Source organism: Pristiophorus japonicus, chromosome 7 (assembly GCF_044704955.1).
Source record: "Pristiophorus japonicus isolate sPriJap1 chromosome 7, sPriJap1.hap1, whole genome shotgun sequence".
NCBI classification, from domain to species: Eukaryota; Metazoa; Chordata; class Chondrichthyes; family Pristiophoridae; genus Pristiophorus; species Pristiophorus japonicus.
Genome location: NC_091983.1, coordinates 126,848,602 through 126,875,182, shown reverse-complemented (window position 1 = coordinate 126,875,182; position 26,581 = coordinate 126,848,602). Strand labels below are relative to the sequence as shown.

Sequence of the window (26,581 nt, the reverse complement as noted above, 5' to 3'; positions counted from 1 at the left end):
CAGGTCTCTTTGCACCTCCCCTTTTCCTAATCTGCCACCATTCAGATAATATTCTGCCTTCGTGTTTTTGCCACTAAAGTGGATTACCTCACATTTATCCACATTATACTGCATCTGCCATGCGTTTGCCCACTCACCTAACCTGTCCAAGTCACCTTGCAGCCTCTTAGCGCCCACCTCACAGCTCACACCGCCACCCAGTTTAGTGTCATCTGCAAACTTGGAGATATTACACTCAATTCCTTCATCTAAATCATTAATGTATATTGCAAATAGCTGGGGTCCCAGCAATGAGCCCTGCGGCACCCCACTAGTCACTGCCTGCCATTCTGAAAAGATCCCGTTTATCCCGACTCTCTGCTTCCTGTCTGCCAACCAGTTCTCTATCCACATCAGTACATTACCCCCAATATAATGTGCTTTAATTTTGCACACTAATCTCTTGTGTGGGACCTTGTCAAAAGCCTTTTGAAAGTCCAAATACACCACATCCACTGGTTCTCCCTTGTCCACTCTACTAGTTACATCCTCAAAAAATTCTAGAAGATTTGTCAAGCATGATTTCGCTTTCATAAATCCATGCTAACTTGGACCGATCCTGTCACTGCTTTCCAAATACGCTGCTATTTCATCTTTAGTAATTGATTCCAACATTTTCCCCACTACTGATGTCAGGCTAACCGGTCTATAATTACCTGTTTTCTCTCTCCCTCCTTTCTTAAAAAGTGGTGTTACATTAGCTACCCTCCAGTCCATAGGAGCTGATCCAGAGTCGATAGACTGTTGGAAAATGATCACCAATGCATCCACTATTTCTAGGGCCACTTCCTTAAGTACTCTGGGATGCAAACTATCAGGCCCCGGAGATTTATCAGCCTTCAATCCCATCAATTTCCCTAACAGAATTTCCCGCCTAATAAGGATTTCCTTCAGTTCCTCCTTCTCACTGGACCCTCGGTACCCTAGTATTTCCGGAAGGTTATTTGTGTCTTCCTTCGTGAAGGCAGAACCAAAGTATTTGTTTAACTGGTCCGCCATTTCTTTGTTCCACATTATAAATTCACCTGAATCTGACTTGCAAGGGACCTAAGTTTGTCTTCATTAATCTTTTTCTCTTCACATATCTACAGAAGCTTTTGCTGTCAGTTTTTATGTTCCCAGCAAGCTTCCTCTCATACTCTATTTCCCCCCATCTAATTAAATCCTTTGTCCTCCTCTGCTGAATTATAAAATTCTCCCAGTCCTCAGGATTGCTGCTTTTTCTGGCTAATTTATATGCCTCTTCCTTGGATTTAACAGTATCCTTAATTTCCCTTGTTAGCCACGGTTGAGCCACCTTCCCCGTTTTATTTTTACTCCAGACAGGGATGTACAATTGCTGAAGTTCATCCATGTGATCTATAAATGTTTGCCATTGCCTATCCACCGTCAACCCTTTAAGTATTTCTCGCCAGTCTATTCCAGCCAATTCACGTCTCATACCATCGAAGTTACCTTTCCTTAAGTTCAGGACCTTAGTCTCTGAATTAACTGTGTCACTCTCCATCTTAATAAAGAATTCTACCATATTATGGTCACTCTTCCCCAAGGGGCCTTGCACAACAAGATTGCTAATTAGTCCTTTCTCATTACACATCACCCAGTCTCGGATGGCCAGCCCTCCAGTTGGTTCCTTGACATATTGATCTAGAAAACCATCCCTAATACACTCCAGGAAATCCTCCTCCACCACATTGCTACAGTTTGGTTAGCCCAATCAATATGTAGATTAAAGTCACCCATGATAACTGCTGTACCTTTATTGCACACATCCCTAATTTCTTGTTTGATGCTGTCCCCAACCTTACTACTACTGTTTGGTGCTCTGTACACCACTCCCACTAGCGTTTTCTGCCTTTTGGTATTCCGTAGCTCTACCCATCTAATTGAATGAGGTAACAGGCTCAAGGGGCTGAATTGTATGCTCCGTGTTCCTATGTAACTTGCATTTATATAGCACCTTTACCATAGGAAAATGTCCTAAAATGCTTCAAAGAGGTGTCATTTTTAAAGATGCATGCCAAGCGAAGGATGATTTCTTAGGAGGGGCTTGGGCAAAGATATGGGTTAGAAGGAGGGTTTCAAAAATAAAGGATGGAGATGGGGGTGTTCATCGACACTCCAGAGAATGGGGGTCTGTAGAACAGTGTATCAGGACAGGTTAAATGACTGGACGTAAGAATAGAACATGATGGGATAGTTAGCATATAATGTGAAGGAATCTAATTAAGTTAACAAAGCATGATTATAATTAACTAATACAATTAAGGCCAAAGGAGAATAGAAAATTACTAAAAGAAAAATGATGAACTCAGCCGAACAATTTACGAAACGTTGCCTTCAGAGCTATAAATAAGAATTGTGGCCCTTAGTTCCCACAGTTTCATGTCGAGATCAGTCATGTGACATCTACTGAATCAGTACGAGTGACAGTTGCAGGTAAAGAAACTGTACAAGGAGGTGTGTTACAAGAATGATATAAAAATGTAATGAAACCCTTGGTCAGGTGAACATAGCAATAGGAACAACCTTGAATAGTGATGTGCCTAGCCCTGATGCGTCTCTTGCTGGTGAGCATATAGACATATTCCTTGCTTATATTACTCGTGCTTTCAAATAAATATCTGTCAAGCTGTTATGAGTCCTGGTTATCAAGCCTTTATTCAGAGTGCGGGTCACTCACAAAACTGGGTGCAGCCACCTGAAAGCACTGTCCCCAATGGTGAGGTAAAAGGGAGGGATATACAAGAGGTCTGTGTTCGGGGGCAGAAATTGGAAGGTTATAAAGATAAGGACTGGCAAGGCCATGAAGGAATTTAAGCACATAGATGAGAAATTTTAATTGAGGGTATTGGGGTATTTGGAGTCAACGAAGATAAGCAGAGCCAGTGGATTTGGTGCAAAATAAGGTACATGACAAAGAGTTTGAATTAAACTTTATGACGGATGGAGATTCAGACTAAAGAGCATTTGGCATAGTCTTGTTTGGAGAGGACAAAAGTATGCATGAAGATTTCAGCAGCAAATGAGTGGAGATAGAGCGCAATGTTACAAAAGTGGAAGTAGGCAGGATATGGGTATGAAGCTCAACTCAGGGTCAAATAGGATACTGAACTTGTGAACAGTGTAGTTTAGCCAAAGACTGTGGCACCAGGAAGGAGGATGGTGGCAAGGGTACAGAGTCTGTCGTCGCTGCCGAGGTGGCTGGCTTTGGTCTTCCCAATGTCCCCATGTATGTACTTTTGAGCCTATCGGGAAGTATCTGGAGGGTAGCCCAGGAACACCCCGATACCGCTGCCTAGATGCAAGTGGGACAGGCAGAAGCATCTGTATTTATCGCCTAGCATGACTGATATCAGTCATTTAAGTAGAGTGGTGGAATAAAATCTGCACCAACCAACACTCCATGATGTGTCGTGGGAATGCGAGTGTTCGCGTGTGCGTTTTGCTTATAGTACACACGTCTTGAACACATCCACCTTACTTTCTGTTATAATTTTTCACTCTAAAACAACATATCAGAACTGATAATGTAGGAACTGTATGACTCAAAAGTGAGTTGTGCAGATAGAAAACCATTAATGAGAATTTATGAAAGTAACAAATCCTGACCGAGTCAGGTGAACATACCAAAAAGGAAAACAAATGAACCAAAAGAGAGAGCATGAAAGAATGTTGGCAAGTAAAATCAAGGGAAATCCCAAAGATGTTTTCTAAATACATTAAGAACAAGAAGCTAATTGGAGAAAGAGTAGAGCCTATTAGAGATCATAAAGGAAATGTGTGTGTGGAGGCATAAGATGTGAGTATGATTCCTAACGAATACTTTGCATCTGTTTTTACAAAAGAGAGGGGTGATACAGACTTTGCAATGAGGGAGGAGTGTGAAATATTAGACGAGATAAACATAGTTAGAGAGGAAGTATTAAGGGGCTTAGCAGCTTTGAAAGTGGATAAATCCCCAGGCCCGAATGTAATATTTCCTAGGCTGTTAAGAAGCAAGAGAGGAAATAGCAGAGGCTCTCACTATCATTTTCCAATCCTCTCTGGCTGCACGTGTGGTGCCAGAGGACTGGAGGGCTGCTAAAGTTGTACCTTTTTTTAAAAAAGGATAAAGATGTGGACCGAGTAATTACAAGCCAGTCAGCCTAACTTTGGTGGTGGGAAAGTTATTGGAAAAAGTCCTGAGGGACAGGATAAATCTTCATTTGGAAAGACATGGAATAATCAAGGACAGTCAGCATTGATTTGTTAAGGGAAGGTCATGTCTTACAAACTTGATTGAATTTTTCGAGTAGGTAACAAGGAGGTTCGATGAGGGCAGTGCGTCTGATGTAATGTATATGGATTTTAGCAAAGCATTTGATAAGGTCCTACATGGGACACTGCGTGAGGTGCTCTCAGTGCGTGAGGTCCTCTCAGACAGGGCATGGGAGATCACTGTTAATCTTAACTCTAATTTTAACTTGTGTTGGTAATTTGAGTGGTTTAAGCATCTGAATTTCCAGATCCCTTTGTTCCTTTTGGCAATTTAATTTCTTACCGGTCGGACTGGACTAAAATTCGAGCACGAGCAGTCCCGACCCAAGCGGTCCCGACCTCGGTGAGTCCGAGAGGCCCCGACCCGAGTGCCGAGCGGCCCCGACCTCCGAGTCCAAGCGGCCTCGACCTTGGTGAGTCCAACAGGCTAGAGAGTTCGGTGAGTTCAGGAGTCCGAGGAGCAGGAGGGCCGGAGGTATGCGAGATTTTCCACCTCTGGCGAGGAGCTCACAACACTCGTCCGGGCAGGTAAGTGGTTGGCTGTTTGATTGGTAAGTATCTCTCTCTCATTTTCTTTTTAGTCAGATTTTAATTAGATAAGTCTAATTAGAGGGATGGCAGGGCAGCTCAGTGCTGTGGAGTGCATGTCCTGCGGCATGTGGGAAGTCCTGGACGCTTCGCACGCCCTAGACAACCATGTGTGCAGGAGGCATCTCCAGCTTCAGCTATTTGCATCCGTGAGGCTGAGAGCAATGCGGATAGCACATTTCAGAAGGTGGTCACCCCGCAGCTTAAAAGCATACAGGTAGAAGGGAAGTGGGTGACCACCAGACGGAGTAAGAATGCTAGGCAGGTAGTGCAGAAGTCCCTCCATGAGTCCATCTCGCTTTCCAATTGATATTCTCTTCTGAGCACCGGTGAGGGCAAGGTTGCCTCTGGGGAGTGCAGCCAGAGCCAAGTCCAAGGCACCACGGGTGGCTCAGCTGCACAGAGAGGAGGAACGAAGAATAAAAGAGCTGTAGTGGTAGGGGATTCAATAGTTTGGGGAATAGAGAGGCGTTTCTGTGGCCTTCAAGAGAACATTTTTAAATCAGTATGTAACAAGCCCAACATGAGAGGGAGCGGTTTTGGATTTAGCTTTGGGGAATAAAGCTGAGCAAGTGGAAGGGATATTAGTGGAAGAGCACTTGGGTGCCAGTGACCATAATTCAGCCAGATTCAAGTTAGTTATGGATAAGGACAAGGATAGAACAGGAATAAAAGTCCCAAATTGGGGAAAAACTAACTTTGCTAAGTTGAGGAATGATTTGGCCTGAGTGGACTGGAAACAGCTACTTGTAGGTAAATCAGTGTTAGAACAGGGGGAGGTGTTCAAGGAGGAGATCTGTAAGGCTCAAGCCAAACATGTGCCCTTAAAGAAAAGAAAAAGGGTGGAAATAACAAGTTAGAGCCCCGTGGATGTCTAGGGACTTACAGGGGAGGATAAAAAAAAGAGGGAAGCTTATGTCATATACCGACAGCTAAATACTGTAGAATCTTTGGAGGAATATAGAAAGTTCAGAGGTAAAATTAAAAAGGATATTAGGAATGCTAAGAGAGAACATGAAAAAGTAAAATTAAGGAAAACCCCAAAATGTTGTATAAATATATTAAGAGAAAGAGGACAGAACTGTGGTTCTGTCTTAAATCTGTGTCCTTTAGTGACTGACCCCCCTCCATTTCTCCTTATTTACTCTATCAGATATAATAGTAAGTACTGCGGGGAATAGAATATGGCCAGGGTGATCCCCTGGACTAGTTTCGATCGCCTGGATGGGTCGGAGAGGAATTTTCCCAGATTTTTTTCTCCCTAAATTGGCCTGGGTTTTTATCTGGTTTTTGCCTCTCCCAGGAGATCACATGGCTCCGATTGGGGTGGAGTGTAGAATGTTTCAGTATAAGGGGTGTCGCAGTTGTGTGAGGCGGACTGGTTGGGCTGGGTGCTCTTTGCCTTTCCGTCATTGTTCATAGGTTTATATGTAACCTTTAGGGCTGCTGACCAGGGGCCATGTGGCTCTTTGTCGGCCGGCGCGGACACAATGGGCCGAAATGGCCTCCTTCTGCACTGTAAATTTCTATGTTTCTAACTAAAGAAAGGGGTAGGGCCTATTAGAGACCATGAGGGTAATCTCTGTGTGGAGGTGAAAGTTGTTGATCTGGTTCTTCACAAAGGAAAGGAGTAATGCAGATACTGCTATCGAGGAAGAGTGTGAAATTCTGGATGAAATGAACAGTGAGAGAGGAGGTATTAAGGGGTTTAGCAGCTTTGAAAATAGCTAAGTCCCCAGGCCCGGATGAAATGCATCCCAGGCTGTTGAGCAAAGTAAAAGAGGAAATAGCAGAGGCCTTGACCATCATTTTCCAGTCCTCTTTGGATTTAGGCATGGTGCTGGAGGACTGGAGGACTGCTAATGTGGTACCCTTGTTTAAGAAGGGAGAAAGGGAGAGGCCGAATAATTACAGGCCTGTCATCCTAACTTCAGTGGTGGGAAAATTATTGGAAAAAATCAAGACAGACAGGATAAATCTACATTTAGAAAGGCAAGGATTAATTAGGGACAGTCAGTACGGATGCGTTAAAGGAAGATCATGTTTGACTAACATGACGGAATTTTTTGAGGAGGTAACCAGAGGGGTCGATGAGGGTAGTGCGTACGATGTAGTGTATATGGACTTTACCAAAGCTTTTGATAAGGTCCCACATGATTGACTGATCATGAAGGTTAAAGCCCATGGGATCCAAGGCAAAGTGACAAGTTGGATCCAAAATTGGCTTAGCAGTAGGAAGCAAAGGATAGTGGTTGATGGATGTTTTTGCAACTGGAAGGATGTTTCCAGTGGGGTTCCGCAGGGCTCAGGACTGGGTCCCTTGCTTTTTGTGGCATTCATCAATGATCTAGATTTGTGGACAACGTGGACCATTTCCCATACCTCGGGAGCCTCTTATCAACAAGAGCAGACACTGACGAAGAGGTTCAACACCGCCTCCAGTGTGCCAGTGCAGCTTTTGGCTGCCTGAGGAAAAGACCAGGCCCTCAAATCTGCCACCAAGCTCATGGTCTACAGGGCTGTAATAATACCCGCCCTCCTATATGGCTGAGAGACATGGACCATGTACAGTAGACACCTAAAGTCGCTGGAGAAATACCACCAACGATGTCTCTGCAAGATCCTACGAATCCCCTGGGAGGACAGGCACACCAACGTTAGCGTCCTCAACCAGGCCAACATCCCCAGCATTGAAGCACTGACTATACTTGATCAGCTCCACTGGGCAGGCCACACTGTTCGCATGCCAGACACAAGACTCCCAAAGCAAGCGCTCTACTCGGAACTCCTTCACAGCAAACCAGCCAAAGGTGGGAAGAGAAAACGTTACAAGGACATCTTCAAAGCCTCCCTGATAAAGTGCAACATCCCCACTGACACCTGGGAATCCCTGGCCAAAGACTGCCCTAAGTGGAGGAAGTGCATCCAGGAGGGCGCTGAGCACCTCAAATCTCATCGCCGAGAGCATGCAGAAATCAAGCGCAGACAGCGGAAAGAGCGTGCGGCAAACCTGTCCCACCAACCCTTTCCCTCAATGACTATCTGCCCCACCTATGACAGGGACTGTGGTTCTCATAATGGACTGCTCAGCCACCTAAGGACTCATTTTTAGAGTGGAAGCAAGTCTTCCTCGATTCTGAGAGACTGCCTATGATGGAGATTTGAATATAGGGAATATAATTAAGAAATTTGCAGATGACATTAAAATTGGCTGTGTGGTTGATAATGAAGAAGAAAGTCATGGACTGCAGGAGGATATCAATCTTCTGGTCAGGTGGGCAGCAGTGGCAAATGGAATTTAATTCAGAGAAGTGTGAGATAATGCACTTGGGGAGGGCTACTAAGGAAAGTGTATACACATTAAACACTTAGAAGTGTAGATGAACAAAGGGACCTTGCAGTGCTTGTCCCCGGAGACGCAGACTCCATCCCGCCACATGCTACCCGCCACTATCTCAGCAAAACCCCAGCCCTGCACGAGGTAGAAAAGGCCATCCGTCAGCTTAAGAACAAGGCAATGGGGCAGATGGAATCCCTGCTGAGACACTAAAGTATGGCGGAGAGGCACTATTGGCACGAATGCATGACCTCGTCTCTCTCATCTGGAAGGAGGAGCGCATGCCGGGAGATCTACAGTAATCGTGACCATCTTTAAAAAAGGGACAAGTCCGACTGCGGCAACTACAGAGGAATCTCCCCGTTATCAGCCACTGGGAAAGTAGTCGCGAGAATCCTCCTCAACCATCATCTCCCTGTGGCTGAGGAGCTCCTCCCGGAGTCACAGTGCGGATTTCGCCGCTTCGGGGTACAACGGACATGATTTTTACAGCACGACAGCTGCAAGAAAAATGCAGGGAACAGCACCAACCCTTGTACATGGCCTTCTGTGACCTTAGAAAGGTCTTTGGCACCGCCAACTGCGAGGGACTATGGAGCGTCCTCCTCCGTTTTGGCTGCCCCCAAATGTTCATCACTATCCTCCGTCTGCTCCACGACGACATGCAAGCAGTGATCCTGACCAACGGATCCATTACAGACACAATCCACGTCCGCACCGGGGTCAAGCAGGGCTGCGTCATCGCGCCAACCCTCTTCTCAATCTTCCTCCATCTCACGCTCAACAAGCTCCCCGTTGGAGTAGAACTAAACTACAGAACCAGCGGGAAGCTGTTCAATTACCGTCGTCTCCAGGCCAGATCCAAGACCATCCCAACCTTACGTCTGCGCACAGAGACTGAAGTCATAGCCGACATCTTCACTGAGGCATAAGAAAACATGGGCCTTATACTAAACATCCGTAAGACAAAGGTGCTCCACAAGCCTGACCGGGCCACACAGCACTACCCCCCAGTCATCAAGATCTATGGCGCGGCCCTGGACAACATGGACCACTTTTCATACCTTGGGAGCCTATTATCAACAAGGGCAGATTCAACACCACCTCCAGTGCGCTAGCGCAACCTTCGGCCGCCTGAGGAAAAGTGTGTTTGAAGACCAGGCCTTCAAATCTGCCACCAAGTTCATGGTCTACAGGGCTGTAGTGATACCTGCCCTCCTGTAGGGCTCAGAGACATGGACCATATACAGTAGACACCTCAAATCGCTGGAGAAATACCTCCAACGCTGTCGCCACAAAATCCTGCAAATCCCCTGGGAGGATAGACGCACCAACATTAGCGTCCTAAACCAGGCCAACATCCCCAGCATCCAAGCACTGACCACACTCGCTGGGTGGGCCACAGTGTTCGCATGGCCGACACAAGACTCTCAAAACAAGCACTCTACTCGGAACTCCTACACGGCAAGTGAGCCCAAGGTGGGCAGAGGAAACATTTTAAGGACACCCTCAAAGCCTCCTTGATAAAATGCAACATCCCCACTGACACCTGGGAGTCCCTGGCCAAAGATCGCCCTTAGTGTAGAAAGTGCATACGGGAGGGCGCTGAGCACCTCGAGTCTCATTGCTGAGAGCATGCAGAAACAAAGCGCAGTCAACGGAAGGCGCGTGCGGCAAACCAGTCCCACCCCCACTTTCCTTCAACAACTGTCTGTCTCACCTGTGAGAGACTGTAATCCAGAATTGGGCTGTTCAGTCACCTAAGAACTCATTTTTAGAGTGAAAGCAAGTCTTCCTCGATTTCAAGGGACTGCCTATAATGATGATGATGATGTCCTCAGATCCCTGAAAGTAGCAGGCCAGATGGATAAACTGGTTAAGAAGGTATACGGAATGCTTGCCTTTATTGGCCAAGACATCGAATACAAGAGCAGGGAGGTTATGCTTAAATTGTATAATACTCTGGTTAGGCCACAGCTGGAGTACTGCGTGCAGTTCTGGTCACCGTATTATAAGAAGGATGTGATTGCACTAAAGAGGGTGCAAGGAGAATTACTAGGATGTTGCCTGGAATGGAGAATCTTAGCTATGAGTACAGATTGGATAGGCTGGGTTTGTTCTCAGTGGAACAGAGGAGGCTGAGAGGAGACCTCATCGAGGTGTATAACATTTTGAGGGGCCTGGATATAATGGATAGCAAGGGCCTATTTCCCTTGGTGGAGGTGTTAATTATGAGGGAGCATAGTTTTAAGGTGATCGGTGGAAGGTTCAGAGGGGATTTGAGGGGAGGCTTCTTCATGCAGAGAGCTGTGGGGGTCTGGAACTCACTGCCTGGAAGGGATGTGGATGCAGAAACCCTCACCACTTTTAAAAGGTGCTTGGATAGATACTTAAAGTGCTGTAACCTGCAGGGTTACGGACCTAGAGCTGGTAAATGGGATTAGGCTGGATAAACTCTTGTTGGCTGGCGCAGATACGATGGTAAGTACTACAGGGAATCGAATACGGCCAGGGTGATCTCCTGGACTAGTTTCGATCGCCTGGATGGGTCAGAGAGGAATTTTCCCAGATTTTTTTCCCCCATTGGCCTGGGTTTTTTTAATCTGGTGTTTTGCCTCTCCCAGGAGATCACATGACTCTGGTTGGGGTGGTGTGTAGAATGTTGCCGTGCAGGGAGTGTCGCAGTTGTGTGGGGCGGACTGGTTGGTCCGGATGCTCTTTATCTTTCCGCCATTGTTCATAGGTTTATATGTAACCTTTAGATTTATATGTTTCTATGTCAGACTTGTCACGAAAATAATAGCCCATGGGATCCAGGGCAAAGTGGCAAGATGGATCCAAAATTGGCTCAGAGGCAGGAATCAAAGGGTAATGGATGATGGGTGTTTTTGTGACTGGAAGGCTGTATCCAGTGCTGTTCCGCCGGGCTCAGTGCTGTGTCCCCTGCTCTTTGTGGTATATATATCACTGAACTGGATGTGAATGTTGGGGTATGATTAAGAAGTTTGCAGATGACACTAAAATAGACTGTGTGGTTGAGAATGAAGAAGAAAGCTGAGGACTGCAGGAAGATATCAATCTATGTGTCAGGTGGGCAGAACAGTGGCAAATTAATTCAATCCAGATAAGTGTGAGATAATGCAGTTGGGGATGTCGACCAAGGCAAGGGAATACACGCTGAAAGGTGTAGAAGAACAAAGGGACCTTGGAGTGCAGGTCCACAGATCCCTGAAGGTAGCAGGCCAGGTAGGTAAGGTGATTAAGAAGGCATATGGAATACTTGCCTTTATTCATCATCATAGGCAGTCTCTCGGAATCAAGGAAGACTTGCTTCCACTCTTAGAATGAGTCCTTAGGTGGCTGAATACGAGAGCCACAGTCCATGCCACAGGTGGGACAGTCATTAAGGGTAAGGGAGGTTGGGACAGGTTTGCTGAACGCTCTTTCCGCTGTCTGCGTTTATTTTCTGCATGCACTCGGCGTTGAGACTCGAGGCGCTCAGCGCCCTCCCGGATTCGCTTCCTCCACTTAGGACGGTCTTTGGCCAGGGCCTCTCAGGTGTCGGTGAGGACGGTGCACTTTATCAGGGAGGCTTTGAGGGTGTCCTTGTAACGTTTCCTCTGTCCACCTTTGGCTCGTTTGCCATGAAGGAGTTCCGAGTAGAGCGCTTGCTTTGGGAGTCTCGTGTCTGGCATGTGAACAATGTGGCCTGCCCAGTGGAGCTGATCAAGTATAGTCAGTGCTTCAATGCTGGGGATGTTGGCCTGGACGAGAACACTAATGTTGGAACGTTTGTCCTCCCAGGGGATTTGTAGGATCTTGCGGCGGCATCGTTGGTGGCATTTCTCCAGCGACTTGAGGTGTCTACTGTACATGGTCCATGTTTCTGAGCCATACAGGAGGGCGGGTATTACTACAACCCTGTAGACCTGTAGATTTGAGGGCCTGGTCTTCGAACACTATCTTCCTCAGGCGGCCGAAGGCTATGCTGGCGCACTGCACTGGAGGCAGTGTTGAATCTCCTCATCAATGTCTATTTTTGTTGATAAAAGGCTCCCGAGGTATGGGAAATGGTCCACATTGTTCAGGGCCGCGACGTGATGACTGGGGGGCAGTGTTGTGCGGCGAGGACAGGCTGGTGGAGGCTTTGTCTTACGGATGTTTAGCGTAAGGCCTATGCTTTCGTACGCCTCAGTAAATATGTCGACTATGTCCCGGAGTTCAGCCTCTGAATGTGTGCAGACGCAGGGGTCATCGGCGTACTGTAGCTCGACGACAGAAATTGGGGTGGTCTTGGACCTGGCCTGGAGACGGCGAAGGTTGAACAGCTTCCCACTGTAGTTTAGATCCACTCCAGCGGGGAGCTTGTTGACTGTGAGGTGGAGCATGACAGTGAGGAAGATTGAGAAGAGGGTTGGGGCGATGACGCAGCGCTGTTTGACCCCGGTCCGAACGTGGATTGGATCTGTAATGGATCTGTTGGTAATGATCACGGCCTGCATGTCGTCGTAGAGCAGGCGGAGGATGTTGATGAACTTTTGGGAGCATCCGAAATGGAGGAGGACGCTCCGGACGCTCGCGGTTGACAGTGTCAAAGGCCTTTGTAAGGTCGAAGGCGGCCATGTATCAGGGCTGGTGCTGCTCCCAGCAATTTTCCTGCAGCTGTCGCGCTGCAAAGATCATGTCCGTTGTGCCCCGTAGGGGACAGAATCCGCACTGTGACTCCGGAAGGAGCTCCTCGCCTACAGGGAGAAGACGGTTGAGGAGAACTCTAGCAACAACTTTCCCAATGGTTGATAACAGAGAGATTCCTCAGTAGTTGCCACAGTCGGACTTGTCTCCATTTTTAAAGATGGTCACGATCACTGCATCTCTGAGATCTCCCAGCATGCTCTCCTTCCTCCAGATGAGAGAGATGAGGTCATGTATTCGCGCCAACAGCACCTCTCCATCATACTTCAGTGCCTCAGCAGGGGTTCCATCCGCTCCCGTAGTCTTGTTGTTCTTGAGCTGTCTTATGGCTTTTCCTATCTCATGCGGCGTTGGGGTTTCACTGAGGTGGTGGCGGGTCGCATGCTGTGGGATGGAGTCAAGAACACTCGAGTCAAAGGCAGAGTCTCGATTGAGGAGATCTTCGAAGTGCTCCTTCCAGCAGGCCCTGACTGCCTCGGTGTCATTGATGAGTGTTTCCCCGTTCTTGGCCAACAGTGGGGTGTGGCCTTGGGGGTTTGGATCATAGGTGTCCTCGACAGTTGTTGTATCTCCTGTGCTTTCTCCATCCACCACCTGTTCTTTAGTCCTGGGTTTTTTGTTTGACCTCAGCCTTGAGCCGCCTGTAATGTTGCTTTGCTGCTCTCGAGTTGGGCTGTTGCTTAAGGCTCAGAAAAGCTCTGTGCTTGCTATCTATTAGTTCTTGGATCGCCTGATCATTCTCATCAAACCAGTCCTGGTGTTTTCTGGTTGAGTGACAAGCGTCTCTTTGCAGGCACTGGTTATGGAGGCCTGGTGGGCAGACCACGTTTAGGCATTCTGCGTTTTAGGGTCATCAAGGCACGCCAGGTTAGCTGTGAGGCACTGGCTGTATAGGTCTTTATTAGTTGAGGCATGGAATACAAGAGCAGGGAGGTTATGATTGAACTGTATGAAACACTGGTTCGGCCCCAGCTGGAGTACTGTGTGCAATTCTGGTCACCACATTACAGGAAAGATGTGACTGCACTGGAAAGGGTGCAGAGGAGATTTATAAGAATGTTGCCTGGACTGGAGAATTTTGGCTATGAGGAAAGATTGGAGATGCTGGGTCTGTTTTCTTTGGAACAGAGGAGGCTGAGGGGAGACCTGATTGAGGTGTATAAAATTATGAGGGGCCTGGATAGAGTGAATAGGAAGGACCTGTTTCCCTTGGCAGGGGGATCAACAACCAGGGGGCATAGATTTAAAGTAATTGGGGGGAGGTTTATAAGAACATAAGAAATAGGAGCAGAGTAGGTCATTTGGCACCTCGAGCCTGCTCCGCCATTTAATAAGATCATGGCTGGTCTGATGATTGACTCAGCTCCACTTCCCTGCCCGCTCCCCATAACCCTTTGGTCCCTTATCGCTCAAAAATCTGTCTATCTCCGCATTAAATTTATTCAATGACCCAGCCTCCACAACTCTCTGGGCAGAGAAATCCACAGATTTACAACCCTCAGAGAAAAAATTCCTCCTCATCTCAGTTTTAAATGGGCGGCCCCTTATTCTGAGACTATGCCCCCTAGTTTTAGTTTCCCCTATGAGTGGAAATATCCTCTCTGCATCCACCTTGTCGAGTCCCCTCATTATCTCAAATGTTTCGATGAGATCACCTCTCATTCTTCTGAACTCCAATGAGTATAGCTTCAACCTATCTTCATAAGTCAACCCCTTCATCTCCGAATCAACCTAGTGAACCTTCTCTGAACAGCCTCCAATGCAAGTATATCCTTCCTTAAATATGGAGACCAAAACTGTACGCAGTATTCTAGGTATGGCCTCACCAATACCCTGCACAGTTGCAGCAGGACTTCTCTGCTTTTATACTCCATCCCCCTTGCAATAAAGGGCAACATTCTATTTGCCTTCCTGATTACTTGCTGTACCTGCATACTAACTTTTTGTGTTTCAGGCAAAAGGACCCCAGGTCCCTCTGTACTGCAGCATTTTGCAATTTTTCTCCATTTAAATTATAATTTGCTTTTCTATTTTTTCTGCCAAAGTGGATAACCTCACATTTTCCCACGTTATACTCCATCTGCCATATTTTTTCCCACTCACTTAGCCTGTCTATATCCTTTTGTAGGTTTCTTGTGTCCTCCTCACAATTTGCTCTCCCACCCATCTTTGCATCATCAGCAAACTTGGCTACATTACACTCGGTCCCTTCATCCAAGTCATTAATATAGATTGTAAATAGTTGAGGACCCAGCACCGATCCCTGCGGCACCCCACTAGTTACTGTTTGCCAACCGGAAAATGATCCATTTATCCCGACTCTCTAATTAGCCAATCCTCTATCCATGCTAATATATTACCGCCAACCCTGTGAACCTCTATCTTGTGCAGTAACCTTTTATGTGGCATCTTATCGAATGCCTTCTGGAAATCCAAATACACCACATCCACTGGTTCCCCCTTATCCACCCTGCTCATTACATCCTCAAAGAACTCAAACAAATTTGTTAAACATGATTTCCCTTTCATAAAACCATGTTGACTGTACTTGTTTGAATCATGCTTTTCCAAATGTCCTGCTACTGCTTCATTAATAATGGACACCAGCATTTTCCCCAATGACAGATGTTATGCTAATTGGTCTATAGTTTCCTGCTTTCTGTCTGCCTCCTTGTTTAAATAGAGACGTTACATTTGCGGTCCGCTGGGATTTTCCAATCCGCTGGGACCTCCCCAGAATCCAGGGAATTTGGTAGATTACAACCAATGCATCCACTATCTCTGCAGCCACTTCTTTTAAGACCCTAGGCTGCAAGCCATCAGGTCCAGGGGACTTGTCCGCCTTTAGTCCCATTATTTTACCGAGTATTACTTCTTTAGTGATAGTGATTGTATTAAGTTCCTCCCTCCCTATAGCCCCTTGATTAAAAATATCCCAATAGTGGATTGTGTCTTCTACCGGGAAGACCGATACAAAATATTTGTTCAAAGTCTCTGCCATTTTCCTGTTCCCCATTATTAATTCCCCGGTCTCATTCTCTAAGGGAGCAACACTTACTTTAGCCACTCTTTTCCTTTTTATTACCTGTAGAAACTCTTACTATCTGTTTTTATATTTCGTGCTAGTTTGCTTTCATAATTTATCTTCCCTCTCTATTATTTTTTTAGTCGTTCTTTGCTGGCTTTTAAAAGTTTCCCAGCCCTCTGGCCTCCCACTAGTCTTGCCCTTATTTTCAATTTGATACCATCCCTTATTTTCTTAGTTAGCCACAGATAGTTATCCCTTCTCTTACAGTCTTTCCTTCTCATTGGAATATATTTTTGTTATGAGTTATGAAATATCTCCTTAAATGTCTGCCACTGCTCATCAACCATCCCACACTTTAATCTATTTTTCCAGTCCACTTTAGCCAACTCTGCCTTCATACCTTTGTAGTTCCTTTGTTTAAGCTTAGGACATGGTTTGAGATCCAACTTTCTCACCCTGCAACTGAATTTGAAATTCAACTATGCTATGGTCACTCATTCCTAGAGGATCCTTTATTAGGAGATCATTTATTAATCCTGTCTCATTACACAATACCAGATCTAAGATAGCCTGCTCCCTGGTTGGTTCCGCACCATACTGTTCAAGGAAACTATCCCGGATACATTCAATGAACTCTTCCTCAAGGCTACCCTGGCCAATTTGCTTTGTCCAATCAATATGAAGGTTAAAATCGCTCAATGATTGTTGCCGTTCCTTTTTTACAAGCCTCCATTATTTCTTGATTTATACTCCATCCAACAGTGTATAGCTACTGTTAGGGGGCCTATAGACTACACCCACCAGCGACTTTTTCCCTGAGTTAATGGACTCAATTTTCCCCAAAGCATTTTTTTGGAGTACTTGAAGAGTTACGCCTTATTTTTGGGGGCCTAAGTACGGCAAAAAAAAATATGCTAAGTTTCCCCATTGTATTTCTTCATTTTGGCGTGGCATAATGCGACCTTTAGTTTTGGGAATGGAGCCTTGATCTGCACCAAAAATATCGGGCTGCCATGATAACGAGGGACACAATGCGAGCTGAAGCATCCAGCCAGCTCCCAACACATTGAAAAACACATAGCAGCAACTTACCTCCAACCCCGCCTGAAGGGCTTGCCGGTTCCGTCCCATTCTCGGTCCCCTTCTCCCAGTCCGGTCCCATTCTCGGTCCCTGGACACACACACACACACACACACACACACACTCTCTCTCTCTCTCTCTCTCTCTCTCTCTCTCTCCCAGAGAATGGGACCGGACAGCCTTCAGGCGGGGTTGGAGGCAAGTTGCTGCTATGTGTTTTTCAATTCTTTTAGTGTGTCCGGGCATCTGCTACGCCGATTTCTTTAACTCTCTGGAAGGCTTTTCAGCAGAGGCCACGTAAGCACAACTGGAATAACTCTCAGCTGGCCAAACTTCCCTAATTTGCGTAGATGGCTGGTTAAACCCCCTTTGGATGAAAAAAAAACTGACCATAAAACATCATAACTGAGTTACACTGGTGCAACTTGATTGGGGAAACTGTGGTTTTTCAACTTAGGCCAAAAAGAGCAGCCTGCTCCAAAAAAACGGCGCAAATCACTGGGGAAAATTGAGCCCAATATGAGGGGAAATTTCTTCACCCAGAAGGTGGCGGGGGTCTGGAACTCACTGCCTGAAAGGATGGTAGAGGCAGAAACCCTCACCACATTTAAAAATTACTTGGATGTGCACTGAAAGTGCTGTAAACTACAGGGCTACGGACCAAGAGCTGGAAAGTGGGATTAAGCTGGATAGTTCTTGGTCGGTTGGCGTGGACATGATGGGCCGAAATGGCCTCCTTCCTTGTTGTAAATTTCTATGATTCTATGTTTCTATGAAATGCTTTTTGAAAATTCTTCGAGATTCTTTTCTTCAGTAACTGAAATTTTTAATTCTCAAAATACAGTTTTAAAATATTTCTTTAATTACATATTTTATAATAAAATGATTAAATGTATCCACTGAATTGTCTTTTATTGCTTTCCATGATGTTTTTACTTGGAGTCTTTTTAGTATGTTGCAAAAAGCTCAGCTTCAACTGGATTTCCCCAGAACAACGTTGCCAGTCACCAACTATATCTGTGCATCTGAGCATATGGATCTTGCAGCATTTCCCAGCAACCATCAGTCGGTTTCTGATTTAAAATATGGCATGTCCCCTCAACCATGAAGACTTGAGTGTTTTTGCTTTTTCCAAAAGACTTGCAAACATACTGATCATTTAATTCTCAAAGCTTTATTTTAGGCAAGTTATGCATTTATAATATTAACAACAGCTCCAATGTCAATTTGACAAGAACTGTGTTTTCTTTGTTGACACTTAGAAAACAAAATAAAGATTGTTTATTGAAAATATATTTATTTTTCTCAATGGAATAGTTGTAGTTTTTTTATTTTTCTAAATGATTGAAATCCAGCTGGAAGATTAATTTGAATTAATGTACTCCTCCTGGTTGGCTGTTGCCAAGTCACGTGTGCCTAAAGCTAGATGGTGCTGTGATGTTATGCCCTAGATACCACCCACTTCATGAACTTGTCCCATTCCTGCTCTCATTTCCCCCTGCTCATCCTTGTTGCCACTTCAGGCCTCAAACCTCTGTCCCTACCTACCACTCTCGGATCTGCCTTGCCTTGGCAACTGTTGTGTGGCATGTCGCATAACTCTTTTTAGGTGCTGCTAAAACACAGGCAAAATTCCAACTGCATGGAAACTCATTTCCATGGCGATAAAAAAAATTATGTTTCAAACTTTGATAGTTTTAATACTTATGCATAAAACAGAAAATCTAACTTTTCTTGATTTAATCAATCTTGGATACCATTAAATACTCAAAAAAATCTAATGGCATTATTACAACAACAAATTCTCGTTAACTGGCAATGAGATTACATTCAAACAGAACATTGGAATTACCTTACAGTTGCTTCCCATTTTTGTTCCAGATCCTTTTCCAATTTGAGTTTCTCTTCTTTTGCTACGATCAGTCTTGCCTCATAGTCCTGCCTTTGCTGTTCCAACTCTCCCTATGGCATTCAAATACATTATTCTTGTTACTGTAGTTAAGTAATTGTTTAAGAGCTACAAAAAGGTAACTTCTACTGTAATTATTTATTTGAAGCAGCATACAAATTGGAGCGTTACTATAGGGATTTATTCCAACACTTTTATTTCATGACGGAGACCATGGAGCCGAAATTTCCCCTTTCTATAAGAGCCGTGCACGGGTTGCTAAGTACTCACTACTCGGTCGATGCGGAGAGGCCGCCATTTTGCAAATTGCCCTCCTTTATTTTTGGAGGGGTGTCCCGGACCACCCCGGCCGTCTTTCCGCCCCGTCGAGCACGTGCGGCCCCTTACCGTCCCGTGCGGGAAATTACCCCGCAGGAAATTGCCCCACAGGAGCGTATCGGCCGCCGGTCGGTGACCCCGACAGCTTTCCCCGGCGGGAAGCTTCTTGTGGTTGGGCAGAGCGTTTGCCCTTAAAGGGGAGGGCGCACTGCCATGGCTGCCATTTTATTTTAATTGTCGGCCTACTCAGGTCAGCCCGACAATGGCAGCCACGGGTTTGGCCAGGCCATCAACAGACATCAGCCGAAACCCACCCTGGTGGCCCAGTGGGTGCCACTAAAGTGGCTACAGAGCTCGCAGCGGCCCTCCCCTTTAACTGAAGGGGAGGGACATCATCATTGGGGCGCTGATGACTCGGAGCGGCGGCCGGCCCGACAGAGCGGCACTTCCACCCCACACCCGACCCGACATCCACCCCAGCACAAAAAAAGAATTAAAGAGCTGAATAACACTGGATTCTCCATCCCATGCAATGGAGCAGAGAAAACACTTAAAAAAACGGTAAGTGTGCCCCACTAGGGGCAGAGGGCAATTTCGGCCCCCATATCTTGTACGAATCAAAATCTCCACACTTCTTTGTGCAATGACTGGGAGCATGCCACAGGACTACTAATTACACCTTCACTATGGTATAATGTACCTGTGATTAGATTGATGCCCACCACATTTTATCTACTTGGAAGCTGGCAAATACCACACTGTTAGACCATCATGTTGAGGCTAAAAGTAACAGCGAGATAATTATGACAGCAGAAAACCATGGCAAGATATTAATACAGTACCTAACTTGCACAATAAATAAACAACTTCAAATAGGAAAAATAGCAGCATAAAGTTGTTCAAGTTCCTTTCAGTATCTTTTGACTGAATCACTAACGGACATTACTGCAATCATATTTTATTGGATTTTTGAAAACCTATGAATGTTTTAAAACAACTTGGCTTCTCTTAAAACAAAGCTTTATTGAAAGCTTAGCCATTAGAGATAATTAATTTCATCCGCATCTTCCAGTCTGTGGATTCATATTTCAAAGAAACTTTGCCCAAACAACCAGCTGTTTTTGGCTTGATTAGTTTCTAAGTACAGATCGCGGCACAAACTTGGCTAGGCTCATACTGAATCTGTGACACCTTAGCCACTTTCACGTATTTACTATCCTATCACAGAGAAAAAAACACCTATTTTCATCTATAGCTAGCTAAAATCAATCTTTAAATATTTACTTACTTATTTAATGTTATATAAATACAAAAATTCTCAATATTTTACATAGGTTGAACATTTTCTTTATGTTGCATGAATTTCTTACAGAACATAAATGTGAAACAACTTATTTTTCCCTCATAGAAAACTATAGCACAGAGGGAGTCTGTGTCAGTTCTTTCAAAGAGCAATCCAGTTAGTTCCCCCGCTCTTTACCCATATCTCTGCATTTTTTTTGCTTCAAGTATTTATCCAATTCTCTTTTGAAGGCTACTATTGAATCTGTATCCACCACCCCATCAGGCAGTGCATTCCAAATCCTCACCACTCATTGCGTAAAAAAGTTTTTCCTCATGTCGTCTCTGGTTCTTTTGCCAATCATCTTAAAACGTTAACAACCCTTCAGTCATTGGAAACAGTAGTATTTGAAATTTAGAAATGTAAAAATTAATAATGAAATAAAGGGAATAAAGTGTTACTGTTGTGTTGATTTGCTGCAAAAGTATGCATAAGTAGATACTGGCCAAAGACAGGGTCTGCTTGGCTGGTTAATGGGCTCTTCTTCCATGTCCTCCCCCATGAATAGAAAGCCCACCATACTCACAGGCAAGGATAGAAACATCGAAACATAGAAAATAGGTTCAGGAGTAGGCCATTCGGCCCTTCGAGCCTGCACCATCATTCAATAAGATCATGGCTGATTATTAGCACATTGGGCTCAAATTTGGCCAGGAGTTGCTCTGTTTTTTTTTGGAGCAACTTGATTTTTCAGGACTATCTTAAAAATCCCCACTCTGCACATTTAATTTGCGTCAGTGTAAGTGAGTTCGTTAGGATTTTCTTTAGTTTATTTTTTCCAAAAGGGGGCGTTACCAGCCACCTACGCTGTTTTGGCCATTTAAGCCAGTTTAGACAGCTAATAGTTGCTCCAAATTAACTTAGGCCAGCGTATGTGGCCACTTGTAGCACAGAAAACCCTTGCAGAGATTTAAGAAATCAGTGCAGGTAGCCAGAGATTGGGGGGGGGGGGCGGAGCGGAGAGGATCTTGCAAAGCACTAAGCACAACAACATTCAAGAAGCATAAAAACCATCAATAATAAATTAAAAATAAATAAATAAATAATAAAAAATAAAACTTAAGTCCTACCTTCATAACTTGGCCCAGGAAGTCAGCGGGCCTGCCAGTGCGAGAGGCCACTCTATTGGGGATAGGTGCGGGTGAATGGGACGCCCAGGCAGGAGAGAACGCGCAGGTAACTGGCCACACACAACACACAGCAGGCTGGTGGACTTCTCTCCCCGAGGGACTGGTGGACTTCTCTCTCCGAGGACTGCTGACTCCCCTCCCCCCTTATCAAAACACTCACCGGATCAAAACTCTTCTCCTCACCCCCCCGCCCCCACCCCCCATCAAGACTCTCCTAACAAAGCACAACCATCAATAAATAAAAAATAAAACTCAAGTCCTACCTGGGCCCGGGAAGTCAGCGGGCCAGCCGGCCAGTACGGGAGGCCACTCGGCCGGGGATAGGTGCGGGACTCTCTCTATGGCGTGCAGCAGCCCGGCGCGCGTCATGACACCACTTGGCCTGGGATAGGGGCGGGACATTGGGTCCCACGCTGCAGAGGAGCTACTGCGCATGCACGAAACCTCCAGTGCGCATGCGTTGAGCTGCCGGCACTCTTTTGAGCGCAGGGCCCTAGCTCCGCCCTCTAATTCAATTACCACGCCGCGCCAAGCACAAGGACAGTCGACAGAGCAGGGAGTATACGGGGATATCTTTTTGGCGCCATTTTGAGCATAGGAAGTTGCTGCACCTCATGTGAGTGCGCCGAAAAAAAGGGAGGACCAAATTTGGGCCCTTAGACAGGGCTTAATGTGCCAGAGGTCAGAGAACCAAGTCCTTTTTTTAACAACTAAAGGATCATGAGAATGATCATTATTTATTCTACCCAAATGCTGTGAATAACCTGTGATATGGGGGGCAGGAGTAAAATGTACTAAAGGCATGATACAGCTAAATCTCCAAAAGCAATTGAAAACTTCTCATCTATGAGTTCTAATTCAGCAGTGGGGTTTCCAACTGTTCTTTTAAAAAAAAAAATAAAAGCCTAAAATACATTTCTTTGGGCTATGGCACAGAGCTGCTAACAACAAGAGAAAATTGAACTAAGGGCAAGAATGAAGTTTCTTAATGGACTGGCAGTCGAGGTGATTTCAACCTGTATGATGTAGGCAGTATCCTACTTAGCAAGGTAGAGCAAATGAAGAATACTGTGTTATTTGTGACAACTGTGGCAAATACAGAGATCTATATTGGAAAGCCTGCTTATTTATTTCAATTATAGAATGTAAAAACTATGGAATATTATGGATGTTTTTAGTTAGAAGTAAGGTAATTACAGCTTTGAGTGCAGTTAATCGTGTTGGCATGCAATGTTTCCATTGAAAGCAAGAGAACAGAATGAATTGACTTGTTTCCTAGTAATTATACAGTCCCCCCCTTCCCATGTTTCTTTGTGGGCTGTAAATTTCACAATTTGAGTCCAATAAAATAGATCTACAAATGAATTCATTATACCCCAGTGTTTTTCAGTTACTCAAAGGTGTTATTAATAAAAATGTTTAATTAGAAGACAGCCTCTCCGTAAGAATCACAATACTTCATTACATTAAAGATCAAGATCAGTTTTTACAAAAGCATTCACATTTCTGCAGAAGCACAGAGTTCTCTGCACAGAGTATCTTAACTAGAATGCACTTAACCAGACTGTTTTATTTGGGATTTTGGAATGAGTGGGAATTCGAAGAGGGGGAAGGACCTAATTGGAAGAGGTATCAGCAGCGGCAGAACCTTTGACAATTTCCCCCATAAAACAAGGACAGCAGGTAGGTGATTGGTTGGTGAGTATTAAGGTGTTTTTTTCTCAATTACCTAGGATTGTGGTTTAAACTAGGTGCGAGAAACTATAAAGTACTGTATTAAACTTATAGCTTAACTAGTTAAACTAATATAACTATAAATAATCATTGAACAAAGACTTTAACTAATTAAATAAATAAAATGAGGCTAGACTAAGATATGGCAGAGCAGGTTGTGTGTCTGGACTGCAGTATGAAAGAAAGAAGAAAGAACCGGGAGTCTCAAAGCACTTTACAGCCAATGAAGTACATTTGGAGTGTAATCAATGTTGTAATTTGAGAAACGCAGCAGCCAGTTTGCGCACAGCAAGCTCCCACAAACAGCAATGTGTTAATGACCAGATAATCTGTTTTGTTATGTTGATTGAACACCCCTGCTCTTCTTTGAAACAGTGCCATAGAATAATTTAAGCCCACCTGACAGAGCAGATTGGGCCTCGGTTTACCGTCTCATCCAAAATACGGCACTTACGGCAGTGTAGCACTCCCTCAGCACTACACTGGAGTGTCAGCCTAGATTTATATGCTCAAGTCCCTATAGTGGGACTTGAACCAACAACCTTCTGACTCAGTAGCGAGTGTGTTACCCACTGAACCACAGCTGACGCTGAGTTTGTGAACAGCAAGACTGTCCCGAGCAAACACACCTGCAGGAGATGTCTCCATCTCGAATCTCTCGAGATTAATAAATCACATTAATAAACTTTCAGAATGGGCATATAATTGGCAAATGAATTTCAAATACAAATACACAAATCGCTGGAAGTTGCGACACAGGTTAGCAAGGCTATAAAAAAAGCAAACCACGCACGGGTTTATTTCTAGAGGTATAGAATTGAAAAGAAGGGAAGTTATGCTTAACCTATATCGAACCTTGGTTTGACCACACTTGGGAGTACTGCGTACAGTTCTGGTCGCCATATTATAAAAATGATAGAGACAGGGCAGAGGTGCAGAGAAGATTTACATGGAGGATACCAGAAATGCGAGATATACATATCAGGAAAGGATGAACAGGCTGGGTCTCTTTTCTCTTGAAAAAAGGCTGAGGGGTGACCTGATAGAGGTCTTTAAAATTATGAAAGCTTTTGATAGAGTGGATATGAGAGAATGTTTTCACTTGTGGGGAAGAACATAATTAGAGGCCATCAATCCAAGCAATCCAATAGGGAATTCAGTAGAGAATTAGTTACCTAGAGAGTGGTGAGAATGTGGAACTCGCTACCACAGGGAGTGGTTGAAGCGAATATACAGATGCATTTAAGGAGAGGCTAGACAAGCATATGAAGGAGAAGGGAAATGAGGACTAGAGTTTCTTCTCAAACCGCCGAGAAATGCAAGTTTCCTCTCAAACTGCCCATTTACTGCCCGGCGGTAAATTCCAGTCATTACCACCGAGCGGTATTCGATACTGTCCACCCATATATTACCGTCAAAATTGGAAGTTTCAGCATTTAAGATCAGTTTACCACCGGACCTTAATACCGCCCTGAAAAAGCAGGTCTTACTGGATCTTAAGTGGGCGGTGTGGACACAGGTTTGTTTGATATTATACAGATCCTTATAGTTCTCCACAGTTTGATGTATTTTTAAATGGATTGTAGTATTTTATAGTGTTAGGTAATGGTCGATAAAGCATTATTTACTCCTCAAGTCTCTCTCACTCACTAGTCTCTCCCCTCCCAGTCTCTTCCCCCCCCCCACCCTGTCTGCCTCACCCCCTACGGTGATCTCTCTTCCCCCCCCCACCCACCACAGCGATCCCTCTTCCTCCCCACCAAGATCTCACTCTTTTCCCCACCCTCTCCCCTCAGCAATCTCACTCTCTTCCCCACCCTCCCCCCTCAGCAATCTCACTCTTCCCCCCCACACTCCCCACAGCGATCTCTCTTCCCCCCACCCTCCCCAAAGCAATCTCACTCTTCCCCGCCCCCCACAACAATCTCACTCTTCCCCCCCCTCCGCCCCCCACAGCGAGCTCACTCTCTTTCCCCGCCCCCCCACCCACAGCAATCTCACTCTGCCCAATACCCCACCGCCACAGTAATCTCACTCTTCCCCGCCCCACAACAATCTCACTCTCCCCCCGCCCCGCCCCTCATGGCGAGCTCACTCTTCCCTCCCCCACGGCAATCTCACTCTCCCCCCCACCAGCAATCTCACTCTTCCCCGCCCCACAACAATCTCACTCTCCCCCCGCCCCGCCCCTCATGGCGAGCTCACTCTTCCCTCCCCCACGGCAATCTCACTCTCCCCCCCACCAGCAATCTCACTCTTCCCCGCCCCACAACAATCTCACTCTCCCCCCGCCCCGCCCCTCATGGCGAGCTCACTCTTCCCTCCCCCACGGCAATCTCACTTTTTCCCCCCACCAGCAATCTCACTCTCCCCCCCACCCCTCCAACAATCTCACTCTCCCCCCCCGCCCCGCCCCTCACGGCGAGCTCACTCTTCCCCCCCCCCCAGCAATCTCACTCTCCCCCCCCACCCCCCCAACAATCTCACTCTCCCCCCCCACCCCCCCAACAATCTCACTCTCACCCCCCACCCCCCCAACAATCTCACTCTCACCCCCCACCCCCCCCAACAATCTCACTCTCACCCCCCACCCCCCCAACAATCTCACTCTCCCCCCCACCCCCCCAACAATCTCACTCTCCCCCCCCACCCCCCCAACAATCTCACTCTCCCCCCCCACCCCCCAACAATCTCACTCTCCCCCCCCAACAATCTCACTCTCCCCCCCCACCTCCCCCAACAATCTCACTCCCCCCTCCCCACCCCCCCAACAATCTCACTCCCCCCTCCCCACCCCCCCAACAATCTCACTCCCCCCTCCCCACCCCCCCCAACAATCTCACTCCCCCCCCACCCCCCCCAACAATCTCACTCCCCCCACCCCCCCAACAATCTCACTCCCCCCTCCCCACCCCCCCAACAATCTCACTCCCCCCTCCCCACCCCCCCAACAATCTCACTCCCCCTCCCCACCCCCCCAACAATCTCACTCCCCCCTCCCCACCCCCCCAACAATCTCACTCCCCCCTCCCCACCCCCCCAACAATCTCACTCCCCCCTCCCCACCCCCCCAACAATCTCACTCCCCCCTCCCCACCCCCCCCAACAATCTCACTCTCCCCC

General features: G+C 46.0%; 1 protein-coding gene across 1 annotated transcript in view; it reads right to left on the bottom strand.

Moving 5' to 3' along the window:
- Nucleotides 1-24,106, bottom strand: part of fam184ab (family with sequence similarity 184 member Ab) — a 119,036-nt gene extending 94,930 nt beyond the window's left edge. Inside the window, exons 1-2 of the mRNA XM_070884215.1 lie at nt 24,032-24,106; nt 18,878-18,987 (exon numbers count right to left, since the gene is read on the bottom strand). Of these exons, the coding sequence (XP_070740316.1) occupies nt 18,878-18,987; nt 24,032-24,106 (185 nt within the window). The remainder of the gene's footprint in view (nt 1-18,877; nt 18,988-24,031) is intronic.
- Between the last annotated feature and the right edge of the window lie 2,475 nt (nt 24,107-26,581).